The 15,013-nt window shown below is 55.1% G+C and overlaps 1 protein-coding gene across 1 annotated transcript in view; it reads left to right on the top strand.

Annotated features, from left to right (window-relative positions):
* Positions 1-15,013, top strand: part of TRIOBP (TRIO and F-actin binding protein) — a 78,265-nt gene that overhangs the window by 38,824 nt on the left and 24,428 nt on the right. Inside the window, 2 exon segments of the mRNA XM_010389214.2 lie at positions 3,484-3,561; positions 5,733-5,870. Coding sequence (XP_010387516.2) covers positions 3,484-3,561; positions 5,733-5,870 — 216 coding nt within the window.

Raw genomic sequence — 15,013 nt, 5'->3', positions numbered from 1 at the left:
GATAGCTCATTCGGAGGACGGCACGTGGTTTTGAACACCAGCCTCTCTCCCTCTGTAAGATGGACCAATCTTCTCTGACGGGCAGCACTGGGGTGCCGTGGGGGTTCCTGCTTGTTTCTCCAAAGCCTCCTCATCTCGCTGCAAAGTCCGCTGCCACCTCCCCCAGGATGAGCAGGGCTTCCAGGCATCAGGGTGCACCCCGTGCCGGGCCCCAGGGCCTTGCCATATGTGCCTCAGGTGGATAGGAGGCAGTTGCCACTTGACAGATGAGGAAACTGAGGCTCAGACTCCTTAGGCATTTGCTGGGGGTCACACATGCATAGGTTGTGAGAAATGAGATCAAAGCATCCACTCCAAAGTTTGTGCTTTTATTTCTTTTTTTTTTTTTTTTTTGAGACGGAGTTTCACTCTTGTTGCCCGGGCTGGAGTGCAATCGTGCAATCTCGGCTCACTGCAACCTCCGCCCCCTGGGTTCAAGCTATTCTCCTGCCTCAGCCTCCTGAATAGTTGGGATTACAGGCATGTGCCACCATGCCCGGCTAATTTTGTGTTTTTAGTAGAGATGGGGTTTCTCCATGTTGGTCAGGCTGGTCTTGAACTCCCGACTTCAGATGATCTGCCCACCTTGGCCTCCCAAAGTGCTGGGATTACAGGTGTGAGCCACCACACCCAGCCTAAGTTTGTACTTTTAGCCACCAGGTCACAAAGCTCCTGAGCCCATGGGAGGACTGGAGAATCCTCTCCCCTGTATTTCTGTGGCTTTGATGAGTTGACCCTCTGATCAACTCAATGCACGAACATCAGAGAAGTAGGGATAAGTCAGCTCGTCCTGCCCTCAGGTTGCTGTCAGGCTTGCTGGGAAGGCACACAGACCACAGGCAGCTCAAGGACACGGTGCTGTGTCCCGGGGCATGCTGGGTGCTGTAGGCCGGCCAGGTCAAGAAGGAAGTGGGGACCCAGTTAGAAAGATTCTTCAGTTTCATGGTGAAGCTCAGGGTTCTCAGGAGGCTGGGAGATGGTGGCTGGGAAGGGATGGGAGCACTATGTGCTGAAAGGCATTTCATAGATGACAAAACGAGGAGCCACCAGGTCCTGCCGGGGCTCCAGCTGCTCCTCTCTATGAAAATCCTTGGCTTGGCACAGCCGGGTGCGGTGGCTCACGCCTGTAATCCCAGCACTTTGAGAGGCCAAAGTGGGCAGATCATAAGGTCAGGAGATCGACACCAGCCTGGCTAACACAGTGAAACCCCATCTCCACTAAAAATACAAAAAATTAGCCAGGTGTGGTGGCAGGCGCCTGTAATCCCAGTTACTAGGGAAGCTGAGATAGGAGAATGGTGTGAACCCGGGAGGTGGAGGTTGCAGTGAGCCGAGATCTCTCGCCACTGCACTCCAGCCTGGGTGACAGGGCCAGACTCCATCAAAAAAAAAAAAAAAAAAAAAGAAAGAAAGAAAAGAAAAGAAAAGAAAGAAAGGAAAGAAAGAAAGGAAGGAAGGAAGGAAGGAAGGAAGGGAGGGAGGGAGGGAAAGGAAAGAAAGAAAGAAAAAGAAAGAAAGAAAGAAAGAAAAGAAAGAGAGAGAGAGAGAAAAGAAAGAAAAGAAAGAAAGAAAGAAAGAAAGAAAGAAAAGAAAGAAAGAAAGAAAGAAAGAAAGAAAGAAAGAAAGAAAGAAAGAAAGAAAGAAAGAAAGAAAGAAAGAAAGAAAAGAAAGAAAGAGGCCGGGCGCGGTGGCTCAAGCCTGTAATCCCAGCACTTTGGGAGGCCGAGACGGGCGGATCATGAGGTCAGGAGATCGAGACCATCCTGGCTAATACGGTGAAACCCCGTCTCTACTAAAAAATACAAAAAACTAGCCGGGCGACGAGGCGGGCGCCTGTAGTCCCAGCTACTCGGGAGGCTGAGACAGGAGAATGGCGTGAACCCAGGAGGCGGAGCTTGCAGTGAGCTGAGAGCCGGCCACTGCACTCCAGCCTGGGCAGCAGAGCAAGACTCCGTCTCGAAAAAAAAAAAAAAAAAAAAAAAAAAAAAAAAAAAAAGAAAGAAAGAAAGAAAATCCCTGGCATGGCACTCAAGGCTGGTTTCCCTTCCTTCCACTCCAGATTTGACTCATTGGTGCTGAGCTGGCTGCAGGGCCTATGAAGATATATCCCTGCCTTTGCACGTGCTCTTCCCTTCCCTCTTCAGCCACCAAACCCCTGTTCATTGTTCAAGTCTTAGGTCAGACGCCCTGTCCTGAGAAGCCTTCCCTGAACAGTCACTCCTGGCGATGGTTCCCTTCTGGGCTTGGCAGTTTTGCTTCCATCTGTCCATGCAACATCCATCTAATGGGGCTGTAATTTCCCCAAAAGCTCCACAGAAGCAGGATCTCTGCCTGCTTTATCTCTGTAACTCTGACTCTGGCCCAGGGCCTGACATAAAGGAGGGGGCAGCTCAGTGGATGCATGCAAGATGGAGGACAGAGGGGTTAGTGGGTGGACGATGGATGAATGGAGGGTGACTGTGGGAATGGGTGATGGATCAATGATGCATGTGGAATGAATGATAGACACCTGTTGGATGTGTGTGTTTCCATCCACACAGTCTTTTCCGAGTATTTCACATTAGGTTAGAGATTTCACATATAAATACATATCTCCAGCCGGGCGCGGTGGCTCAAGCCTGTAATCCCAGCACTTTGGGAGGCCGAGACGGGCGGGTCACGAGGTCAGGAGATCGAGACCATCCTGGCTAACATGGTGAAACCCCGTCTCTACTAAAAAAGAAATACAAAAAACTAGCCAGGCGAGGTGACGGGCACCTGCAGTCCCAGCTACTCGGGAGGCTGAGGCAGGAGAATGGCATAAACCCAGGAGGCAGAGCTTGCAGTGAGCTGAGATCTGGCCACTGCAGTCCAGCCTGGGCAACAGAGCGAGACTCCGTCTCAAAAACAAAACAAAACAAAACATATCTCCAGTGTTTCTTAAAATATCAAAAGATGTGGAAACTCTGGGCCCGTCTTCCCATGGCAACAGCTGTCCGGATGGATGATGATGGACGGATAGCTGGGTGATGAATATATGGTGGTGGTGGATATATGATGGATGTTGCTTAGGTAATGGATGGATAAATGCTGGGTGGAATATGGATGGATGGATGTGGCATGGATGGATGAATGTCACATGATAGATGGTGAACAGATGATGGAAATATGGATAGGTGGATGATGGATGGAGAGAGGGATATATAGGTATTGGGTAAATGGATACATGATGGATCAATGGAGAGTGGATACATGAATGGGTGATAGACAATGGATGCTGGATACATGAGAAGGTGAGTCATGTGGGATAGACACTGGATGGTTAGATGGATACATGGATCTACTGATGCTGGACGTTAGATGGGTGTTGCATGGACAGATGACAGAATGGATGGATGAGGTGGACAGATGCATGCACCCTGGAGAATAAGTTAGGCTAAGCTGTGTTCTTTTTTTAATCTCCAGTTCCAACCAGAGGAGCCTGAGGAGTCAGAACCAAGCAGAGGCCAAGACCCCCTGACTGACCAGAAGCAGGCAGACTCGGTAGTTGGGTCATGGGCATGGGTACACATGGTGGGGAAGGGAAGGGGAAGCAGGTTGGAGATGGGCGTCATTCCTCAGAAGAGCCCTGGAATCATCCAGACCAAAGTTGGCTTCCCCATGGGGTCATCTGTGTGCATGGTGGGGCCTTGAGAAGAGGAGCTCTGCAGGAGCCACCTTCTGGCTTGGGGACCTGGGTAGGTGGGTGGTCCTGGGGTCAGAACCCTAGGCCATGCTTCTCATTTTCTGGGCCTGAAAAGGTCAATGTCTTTCCCTGGGCAAATGACGGTTTGGCCCCAGTGGTCTCCGAGGAAAGAGATCCTTCCGGTTTGAGAGGGCCACGCCAGGCTGAAAGAGCAGGGCTTCCAGGAGCAGGAGTCAGAGAGCTGAGGATGTGCCCACAGTCAGCCAGGCCTGGAGCGTCTCCAGGGTCCTGGAGAGGGGAGAGATATATGCGGGGGTGGGACCCACAGATGCTGCTCTGAGGCCTGGCTGCAGCTGGTGAACACAGCTCTGCCTGCCGCTCCCCGTGACCTGCCAAACAGACTGTTCTCATCACCCTCAGCCTCCAGAGAGGTGAAATCAGCGTTGAGGGCCATGGGGCAGTAGGAGGTCGGGGAGGAGGAGACAGACTGTTTGGGGCTGTGTTTTCTGGTCCTGCTCTTCCCCCGGTGCCTCCTGAAGAGCCAGGTGTGGCAGGGAGTATCCATCGGGCAGCCTGGAGCCCCCAAAATTGGGCCCTGCCGTGAGTCAAAGCTGGGGGAATTTTGCCCAAACCCTCACTGTGCAGATGAGGAAATGGAGGCAGGGGAGTCGTCCCAGGTTACACAGTCAGTGGCTAGCTGTACTGGGACTAGAACCCAGCCCAGGAACCACCCAGCGCTCTCTCTGCACCTCCACCTGCCCCCCACCCAGGCTGCCCCCATCCCTGCTCTGATTTCTTGCGTGGCTTTGAACGGCAGTGCTGTGATTTTGAGGGGTCCAGTACTCCCATCTGTGGAATGGGAGGGGACAGGGGATGCTGGTCGCTAAAGGTGCTGCCAGCCCTCCCAGGGGCTCCGACAACTTTGCTCTTCCTCTTTCTGGGCTATTTCTTCATACTTCCTGGAGCCAGAGTAGTGAACGAGGAGGAAACAGCAATGCAGGGGTGCCCCTCTAGTCTCCAGGAAACGGGCCTGGCACATCAACGTGGAAAATATCTCAACCTACCCCCACCCCTAGGCAGCCTTGACTGGTCAGAACTGATAACCACCTCATTCATGCATCATTCACACGCACTCAGTGAGCACCTTCTGTATACCCGGGTGTGGGTCACAGGTGAGTCAGAGCGCCATCAAGTTCAGTCAAGTGAGACAGTTGCATGCCTGTGGTCAGGGCTGTGATGGGAGATGTGGTAGCAGAGTCGGGGGCACCCCCACCCCCAAAGCCCTGTGCTTTGATGCTTCAAGTTCCGCTTCCAGAGAGCGTGCAGATTCCAGAGCGAGGACACCTGGGCTCTCTCCTCCCTTCCCAGTAACCTGCTATGTGTGACTTTGGACAAGTGCCTCTGCTTCACTGGGGCCTTGGTTTCCCCAACGAGGATGACTCCAAAGAGGGAGCATTTAGGGGCTCTGCTGGGCGTGTCTGTAGAAGTCCACAGCTCATTCCTTTTGCTTAAGCTGGGGTCACAAGCCTAACGCCCTGAAGGCCAGGCAGGTAACAACAGTGAGAAGTGGGGGGACCAAGGACACTCGTGTGACTCCTCGGTTCCAGACAGCTGTTGCCATGGGGCAGACGGGCCTAGAGTTTCCACATCTTTCGATATTTCAAGAAACACTGGAGATACGTATTTATATGTGAAATCTCTAACCTAATGTGAAATACTCTGCAAAGACTAGGTGGGTGGAAACACACCTGTGGTCTGAACCCCTCCAGCTGGCGCCCGTGGTTTGACTTTAGGGTAATGACGTGCACACCTTCAAGGGTGCTGAGCCCTGGGAACCTGCTCAGTCAAACACAACGTAGTGAGAACAAGTTAACTGGCTCTTGTCTCGGCAGTTCTGGGAGGAGAGAAAGATGGGAACCCTGGGGCTCCGCGGAGGGGGGCACCACAAAATGGGCAGGGGAGGCTGTAGCCAGGGGTGCCTCCATCCCACCAAAGGGACCTGGGGCCAACACTGGACCCTGTTTGACAGGCAGACAAGAGGCCAGCAGAGGGCAAGGCTGGGAGCCCGCTCAAGGGCCGACTGGTGACCTCATGGCGGATGCCCGGGGACCGGCCCACGCTGTTCAATCCGTTCCTGCTGTCTCTGGGGGTCCTCAGGTGGCGAAGGGTAGGCTGGCTCCAGTGGGGGCTGGAGGGGTGAGGGTGGATAGACATGGGGAGGGGAGGGAGCAGGGGGTTGCTAAGCAAAGGAGAGAGAGTGGGGGCTGAGGAGGAGGCACCTGGGGCCCTCGCATGACAGGAGAGGTGGGAGCAGAGCTCTTAAACTCACCCTGGTCTCACCAAGCCAGTGGATTTTCCACTTCCGGGGCAGGCTTGGGGGCTGCTTTCAGCTTTTGGAGTGAGGGTGATGGAATAATCTACACAGCTGAAAGCTTCCAGTCAGCAACCTCCTCTCGCCAGCCCTGGGCCAAGGGGGAGCCAGGTATGGGGGAAGGGAGAGCGGGCTTACAAGTGGCTCTGGGATTGCAAAGTGAGTCTCAGACCTGGGCCTGAGCCAGTTTCACAAACATCTGGCGTTACGTAACCCATCCCCTGCCCAGAGAGGTCTGGAAACACTCAAGCCTCTGGCTAGGTTTTCCATAAGGGCAGGGAGCTGAGACCCGCTCCCTCCCACCCCTTCACAGCAGGACAGAAGGGGCCTGGCCAACTCCAGCAGCCACAGGCTGGCCCATGGGGTCTCTTCTCTTGGTGAGAGGCTGATGCTCTTACTCACCGCTGTTGGCACCGAGTCCAGCACTAGGCTGGGCACTTCAGAGACAGTGTGCCCATTTTACAGATGAAGGGACTGAGGCCCAGGGAGGTGAGCTGACTTGCCTGAGGTCGCACAGCTTGGGGTATAAAGGAGCTGATTTTCCTCATTCTCAGATGACAGAAGGGTTGCAGCCAAATTCACTGAGCCTCGGTTGCCACATCTGTCTATTAGGAAAAAGTCTGTGGAGACTTAAGGCTGCAGAGAGGGCTCAGGGAGATCAGGATCCACGGAGGTTGCGGGGCTGCTGTTAAAACACGAACTTTCCCATCCATTTCAGAATTTCCTTTTTTTTTTTTTAATTAAGAGGGAGTCTAGCTTGATCACCCAGGTTGGAGTGCAGTGGCGCCATCTCAGCTCACTGCAACCTCTGCCTCCTGGGTTCAAGTGATTCCCCTGCCTCAGCCTCCAGAGCAGCTGGAATTATAGGTGCGTGCCACTGCACCCGGCTAATTTTTTGTATTTTTAGTACAGACAGGGTTTCACCATGTCAGCCAGGCTGGTCTTAAATTCCTGACCTCAGGTAATCCGCCCACCTCAACCTCCCAAAGTGCTAGGATTATTGATGTGAGCCACCATGCCAGGTCTTTTTTTTAAAATTAAGATGGAGTCTGATTCTATCCCCCAGACTGGAGTGCAGTGGCACTATCTCGGCTCACTGCAACCTCCGCCTCCCGAGTTCAAGCGATTCTCCCATCTCAGCCTCCTGAGTATGTGGTATTACAGACATGTGCCACCACACCTGGCTAATTTTTGTATTTTTATTTTTTTTATTTTTATTTTTTTTTTTTTTTGAGGCAGAGTCTCACTCTGTCGCCGGGGCTGGAGTGCAGTGGCCGGATCTCAGCTCACTGCAAGCTCCGCCTCCCGGGTTTACGCCATTCTCCTGCCTCAGCCTCCCGAGTAGCTGGGACTACAGGCGCCCGCCACTTCGCCCGGCTAGTTTTTTTGTATTTTTAGTAGAGACGGGGTTTCACCAGTGTTAGCCAGGATGGTCTCGATCTCCTGACCTCGTGATCCGCCCGTCTCGGCCTCCCAAAGTGCTGGGATTACAGGCTTGAGCCACCGAGCCCGGCATTTTTGTATTTTTAGTAGAGACGGGGTTTCACCACGTTGGCCAGGCTAGTTCCTACCTCCTGACTTCAAGTGATCCGCCCACCCAGGCCTCCCAAAGTGCTGGGATTACAGGCGTGAGTCACCCCGCCGAGCCCAGAATTTCCTTTCGCTGCTCTTTGGGGTTACGGCACCGAGGGTGAGCAGGCAAGCACGGTTATCTGAGTAGTGTGGTGCCTTTAAGCCATGGGCAGGAATTACCTTGTCAAACTAACTAAAGGTCACCAACACACAGCACGTCTGGCAGGAGGGGGCAGGTAAGTCCTTGGTAGAGCGAAGGAGGAGCGAAGTGGGGAAAGCAGTTTGGGGTAACGATGCTGGTGATACTAACCAGCACTTATTGTGCGCCTACTACATGCCCAGCTCTGTGTTCACTGCGTGGCACACCTAATTGCGTTTGATCCGCACTCCCAGGTGCAGTTAGACTCGTACTGTCCATTTTACAGATGACGAAGTGAAGCTCAGAGAGGGAGGGTCACTTGCTCCAGGTCACACAGGGAGCAAGGGGCAGAACAGAACTGAGATTCAAATCCTGCTCTGGCTGACCTCAGAGCCCAGTGCTTCTAACATGCCCCCTAAACCACTGCCTTCACATCCTGATCTCTCTGAGCTCTCCTGCGGCTCTGGGAGTCCCCACAGATTTTCCCCATTAGAAAGATGCGGCAACTGAGGCTTGGTGAGTTTGGCTACAGTGGTTCTCTCATGTGGGAGTGAGGGAAATGAGGAGCGAGGGATGGAACTGCCAGTGGGGCCTCCCAGTTACACAGAGCAGATTTAAACTTCTCTTGGGCTGAAGCAGTGAAATTAGCCCAAGGCCAAGAGCCAGAAAGCCTGGGGTCAATTCTGGCTTGGCCCCTAACTTGTGTGCCCTGCTCTGAGCCTTACCTCATTATTCGCGGTAGAGTAATAGTTTGAGATTGGATAACCTCAAAGTTCGGTAGCTCTGGTCTTTGCCAGTTTAATAACTCACCCCTGGGTCCCTGAGGCTGTGCCGTCTCTGACCTGCCAGGATGAGTTGTGGTTCCTTCATCGGTGTATTCATTCATTCGACCTGTGCTTATGGAGGATGTACTGTGGGCTTAGGCCCTGTGCTGGCTTCCAAGATGTAGACAAAAAACATTCCAGCCCTGGCCACTGGAGCAAAATTAGGTGAGGACACTGACATGTAACTGATGAGAACAGTGTGGTCATCACTTTAGTGGGGAAATGTACGGATGTAGGGAGCACTGGGCCAGCAGTTCCTAAGTCTGCTGGGGACACTTTGGCTTCCTTTGGCCTGCAACTTGAAGGAAGAAATTTTCCAGGCCAACAAGCATTGGGAGAGGGAAGAAGGGAGGGGAAAGGGGAGAAATAAAGAGAGAGAGAATCAGTGTGTGTGTGTTGGGGTATAGAAGACAGGAAGAGAAATGTTCCAGGCACAGCAGAGAACATTTGCAGTCAGGGGGTAGAAGGACCTGTCTTATTCTGGGAATAAGGGAGGGGAAGGGGAGAAATAAAGAGAGAGAGTGTGTGTCTGTGTGTGTGTGTGTGTGTGTGTGTGTGTTGGGGTATAGAAGACAGGAAGAGAAGTGTTCCAGGCAGAGCAGAGAACATTTGCAGTCAGGGGGTAGAAGGACCTGTCTTATTCTGGGAATTCCTAAATTCCTAGTAGTCTAGTGTTATGTATCTTTTTTTTTTTTCTGAGATGGAGTCTCGCTCTGTCGCCCAGGCTGGAGTGCAGTGGCGTGATCTCTCCTCACTGCAACCTCCGCCTCCCAGGTTCCAGCGATTCTCTTGCCTCAGCCTCCGGAGTAGCTGGGATCACAGCCACATGCCACCACACCCGGCTAATTTTTTGTATTTTTACTAGAGACGGGGTTTCACCATGTTGGCCAGACTAGTTGAACTCCTAACCTCAGGTGATCCACCCTCCTCGGCCTCCCAAAGTGCTGAGACGACAGGCATAAGCCACAGTGCCTGGCCTCCAGTGTTGTGTATCTCTTTGGTTATTTATTGTATTTTGCAAAATTGACCAAAGTATGTGTCTCTCCAGCCTGTCAAATGTGAATCTGGAAGGCCAGGATGACAGGCAGGAGCCAGGTTGTGATGGTTCCTGTCTGCCTAGAACAGGAATGTAGCACTGATCTGTCAGCATTGGTGATGTGTGGAAGAACTTTGAGCAGGGAAGTGGTCTGGTCACTGTGTTGAGAGTATTGGGGGGAGTCACAGTGGCCAGAAAAGCCTGAAGGAGGCTGGTGCTGTTAGGTGCCCAGGGCACTGGGCCAGGACCCTGGTGGTGGGTGAGGTCTCCTGCGTGTTCATTCATTCTCCCAAGGACTGACTGCCTGAGTGAGGTGCAAGGGTAGGGTAGGAAAACTCAGCCCGGGGTGCTAGAAGGCCAGTTTCTAGAGTTAGATGGACTTACCCTTGGCCTCATTCCTCATGGTGGAAAGACTCCTGGCAGCAAATGCTGGGAAAGAACTTCAGTTCCCTGGGCCTCCATTTCTTTATCTGCAAAATGAGAATAGTAATTATAAAAGCAATAACTTTTTTTGAGACGGAGTCTCACTCTGTCTCCCAAGGTGGAGTGCAGTGGCACGATCTCTGCCCACTGCAACCTCCGCCTCCTGGGTTCAAGCGATTCTCCTGCCTCAGCCTCTCACATAGCTGCATTACAGGCACCTGACACCACGTCCGGCTAATTTTTGTATTTTTAGTAGAGACAGGGTTTCACCATGTTGGCCAGGCTGCTCTTGAACTCCCGATCTCAAGTGATCCACCAACCTCAGCCTCCCAAAGTGTTGGGATTACAGGCATGAACCACCCCGCCCGGCAAGAGCAATAATTTTTGAACCCCAAATCGAGATGGCAGAATAACTGAAATGGCAATTATTCCAAGCTTCCCTGCCTAAGGATAGCTAATGAGGGATAAAGAGGTTGTCCTAGGTGCCTTACTTGAATTAACACTTAATCCTTCCAGCAACCTCATGAGGTAACAGCATTACCCCATTTTACAGAGAGTGAAATTGAGCACCGAGAGGTACCTGCTTAAGATAACACTAGGTTGTAATCCCCGTGCCACACGAGCTTCCTAGTGCATTGAGCAACCAATTCCACCACGGACCCTCCCCACCTGCAGGAAAAGAGCATCTAACAAACGGCCCAGAGTTCTGGGAACCTGAGCAACGGGTGCACGCCCACACCTGAAAAACCCAAAACCAAAAAAGGCCCATTTGTGAGGAGTGGGTATTGGGAAAGACCCTGCCATCCAAGAACTCACTTTGTGTCCAGCTTACTCGCTAGGAATTCCGCCTCTTCCTGTGCGACCTCGGGCAAATCGTCTCACCCCTCTGAGCCTCCGTTTTCTCATTAGCAAAATGAGACCTCCCTTCCAAGTCTGTGGTGAGGACGAAAATCGACACTTGGCGAGTGGGACCCGCTGAGTCGTTAGTACAGGGTGCTTTGCCCCGAGCCCCGCCAAATCTAGGCGCCGAGCTCTAGCGGACCCATCGCTCCGAGGCCTGGGCGGGAAGCGCAGCCCGGGCGAGGCGTGCCACGCCCGGCCACCCGCATCCTCCGCCCCCGCGCCATGGCCGGACGGAGTCACCTGCATGCTGGGCCCTTCCTTCCTCCCAGCGCGCCCGCGGCCCGGGCCCGCCCGCCCTCCGGCCGCCACCGCCCTCCCCTCCCTGCGGCCCCATCCGCCCGCCCCGCGGTCCCGCCGCCCTCGCGCGCCCGTCCCGTCGCGGCAGGTCCCGCCCCCGGCCCGGCCCGCGCTCCCATTGGCCCGCCGCTGCCCCCGCCGCTGTTTGTCTCGGCCTCCCCACCACCCATTGGACCGCTCGGGTCCTCCCAGGAAGTTTGAAAAAAAAAAAAAAAAGTTTTATGGGCGGATGGAAGGGGCCGGGGCAGCGCCGGGGAAGGGAAGGGCCGGAGGCGCGGCGGCGGGCGGCCGAGAGGGGCGGCGGCGGCGGGGTCCCCGCGCCGCGGAGCCCGGCCCGAGAGCCGCGTCCACCTTCCTGCCTCCTGCTCCCGCCGCCCTGGGGCGCCGCCATGACGGTGAGTGCCCCCGTCAGCCGCCCGCGCCCCAGGCCGGGAGGAGGGCGACGACCCCAGGCAGAGCCCAGCCTCTCCCCTCCGGGGCAGCCCCCTCCTCATTTCCCGGAGGCGAGAGGAGGGCTGGGCCGGAAGATGGGGCCACCTCCGATGCGCCGGCCAGACCGGCCTCACCCTTCCCGTAGGCTCCTCCTCGCCTTCTCTCGCCCACTCGCCCCCAGAAGCCCAGGCGACCCCGAGGGGACGGAACGACCCGTCCCGGGCGCCCCCTCCTCACAGTTGCGGCACCAGTAAAGGGTGGATTCGGGGCGACCCTTTCCCACCTCCCCTCCAGCCCCCTAGGCAAAGACCCGATACCCCAAGGCGGCCAGGGGCCCCAGGGAGGAGCGGAGGTGGGCCTGAGCTCGGGAGGGGCGCTCCCGGGCGCGGATGGGTCGCGCTGACCCGGGCCTTGGCAGGCCGGCCCCCCGTGTGGCCGCTGGCCCGAGCTCGTCTGGGCGAGAAGGGTCCGGACCGCCCCACCCAGTCCGGGAGCCAGTCCCGGGACCTCTGAAGCGGCGGGGTACCACGTCCTCCCGGGCTTGCACTTTGCAGCGGTCCTGGGCCTTGGGACAAGCCTGCTAGTCTGGATAGGGGGCACGATGGCAGGGGTTTGCTTTTGTCATGGGGGTGAGCTGTACTCAAGCCCCATCAATTACCTGTGCCATAGTTAGCATATTGAGTCTCACAGCTAGGTTCACTGGACTCACCACTTCACAGCCGGATAAACTGAGGCTTGGGGAGGGGCGCTGGTGAGTTGCCCGAGGTCACCCCAAGTATAAGGGAAGGAGTAGCTCCTTTCCCGGTCCTTCTGGCCCACTGACTGTGCTGTTCGGGAAGGGAGGGGTGGGGCTGCTTTTGGTTTCTGGCTAATGCTTCAGGGAGCCTCTGACAGCCCAGTGGCCCTCCTGGGGGAGGATGAGCAGGGTGTGTGTGCGCACAGGCGCCAGTAGTCCTTTTTCAGGGGAGTGGAGACCCTTTGGAGGAGTGGGCTGGGCTGCTGGGGGGCGTGGCACGCCTAGCCCCTGCCCTGTGAGTGTGATGGCCAGACCGCCTTGCCTGGACTTCCTCGCCTCCTCCTGGACATCCTGCCACCTCCCTGCTGGCCCTTCCTGTCGTCAGCAGCCTCCCCTTCCCTGTCAGGAGCAGAAAGGATGTGGGGGGAGGAGCTGAGTCTGTCCTGGGGCCAGGAGGAGAGTGGTTGCCGTTCCCAAGTGCCCACCACCTGCCTGCCTGGCCCTTAGCCGTTTACTTTCACGTTACCAGATTTGAGCCTTGAAGGTCGGTAGTAACATCTTCATCAAACAGATGAGGAAACCAAGGTGTGGTGAGGTGAAGTGTCATGCCCCAGGTAGCTTAGCGAGTCCCAGTCTGAGCCAGAATTTGTGTCCAGGTCCATTCCAGCTTTCTTTCACAGTTGCCTGTCCTGGGGGCAGCACGTTCTGAGCAAGGGTAAGGCTGTCAGAAGCAGTGTGTGGGGTGCTTGGAGGACGGACAGCATATCCCTGCTGGTGGCAGGAGCCTTCCCGAGGGAGGTGTCCTCCTGTGATTATAAGGTTTCGTCAGGTGGAGATGGACTAGCGAGGAGACAGCAGTGTGGACAGAAGCGGGTGGTTGTGTTTGAGAAGTAGCGAGAGCTTAGGATCGCCCTGGGCAGTCTCTGTCTCAGGTGGAAGACAGGGTGGAGGAGGGCCTCACTGCTAGGGCTTGGTCAGGGGCAATAGGGAGCCATGAAAGGTTTTAGAGCAGAGAGGAGGCTATGATCACCATTAATAGTGTTCATTGAGTTCATCCTGGCTGCCATGCAGACCTCAGCCTGCTCTCAGCTGGTGCTCCTCCTGTATCCACCTCACACCCTCCTCCCCTGGCCCCCGTGCCCTGAGTCAGGGATTCATACAGGGCAAGTGGCACATGTGTGTGACTGTGTGAGGCTCCAGGGCTTCAGGGAGCTGGGATCCTCTTCCACCCCTTTTGCCTTTGCCTGGATGCAGCTTTACTCCTGGAGCAGCCTTCCCCCTCGCCTGCTGGGCATCAAATTATATTTGGTCCCTTGTTTACTGTCTGTTTCCTGCAGTCCACCAGGGCAGGGGCCACACCTCTTGGTCACAGCTAATTTCCGGGCCTAGAACAGTGCCTGATGCTTTAAAAAAAAAAAATTCTGCAAACACATTCTGAGCCCCATCTGGGCTGGGTCCTGGCAGGTAAACAGTGTGTGGCCCTGACTGAGTTGCATCTAGTCTAGCCTGTGAAGGATAAGTGCCTCAAAATAGTCACGGATGCAACAGAGGCCTCCGAGAGGGGCCGTGGGAGGGCAGGACAGGGGTCACTGGTGGTACGGTGAGTGGCGTGGACTGTGAAGGGACCTCAGAGGTGGCCATTAAACTGAGTCTTAAGGCCTGAGTAGGGGCTTGCCTGGTCATCAGAGGAGGAGGAAGTCTAGTATTTCAGGCCAAGGACACGGCACGTGTGAAGGGTCCGCAGTCCTGGTGTGTTGTGATCGGCAAGGACTATGCAGTGGTATAAACACGGGCCCCTCAGCAAGGGGAGGCCAGGCTGGAAGAGTGTGATGAGGCTTCCCTGCCATCCTGAGGCAGCTGGACTTTGTTTTAAAGCCACTTGGAGACCAGGTGTGGTGGCTCATGTGTGCCTGTAATCCCAGCATTTTGGAAGGCCGAGGCGGGGAATAGATCACTTGAGGTCAGGAGTTCAAGACCAGCCTGGCCAGCATGGTGAAAACCCGTCTCGGCGGATCACAAGGTCAGGAGATCGAGACCATCCTCGCTAATATGGTGAAACCCCGTCTCTACTAAAAAATACAAAAAACTAGCCGGGCGAGGTGGCGGGCGCCTGTAGTCCCAGCTACTCGGGAGGCTGAGGCAGGAGAATGGCATAAACCCGGGGGCCGGAGCTTGCAGTGAGCTGAGATCGGCCACTGCACTCCAGCCTGGGCGACAGAGCAAGACTCCGTCTCAAAAAAAAAAAAAAAATCGTCTCTACTAAAAATACAGAAATTCGCTGGGCATGGTGGCGGGCGCTTGTAATCTCAGGTATCTGGGAGGCTGAGGCAGGAGAAACGCTTGAATCCAGGAGGTGGAGGTTTCAGTAAGCCGAGATGGCGCCGTTGCACTCCAGTCTGGGCAGCAGAGACTCTGTCTCAAAATAAATAAATAAAGCCACCTGGAGCCGTCCCTGGAACTGTTAAGCAAGCCTGGGATACCAAGCCTTTTTGAGTGAGTCTCACCAGCCCGAGGGTGCGTAGAGGGGCTGTGTCCCTGGCTAGGTAGGAGGTGGGGCCGTGAGAACCTGTCAGTGCT

The sequence above is a fragment of the Rhinopithecus roxellana genome, chromosome 13 (assembly GCF_007565055.1).
Source record: "Rhinopithecus roxellana isolate Shanxi Qingling chromosome 13, ASM756505v1, whole genome shotgun sequence".
NCBI classification, from domain to species: Eukaryota; Metazoa; Chordata; class Mammalia; order Primates; family Cercopithecidae; genus Rhinopithecus; species Rhinopithecus roxellana.
This window is presented reverse-complemented; position numbering and strand designations above follow the sequence as displayed.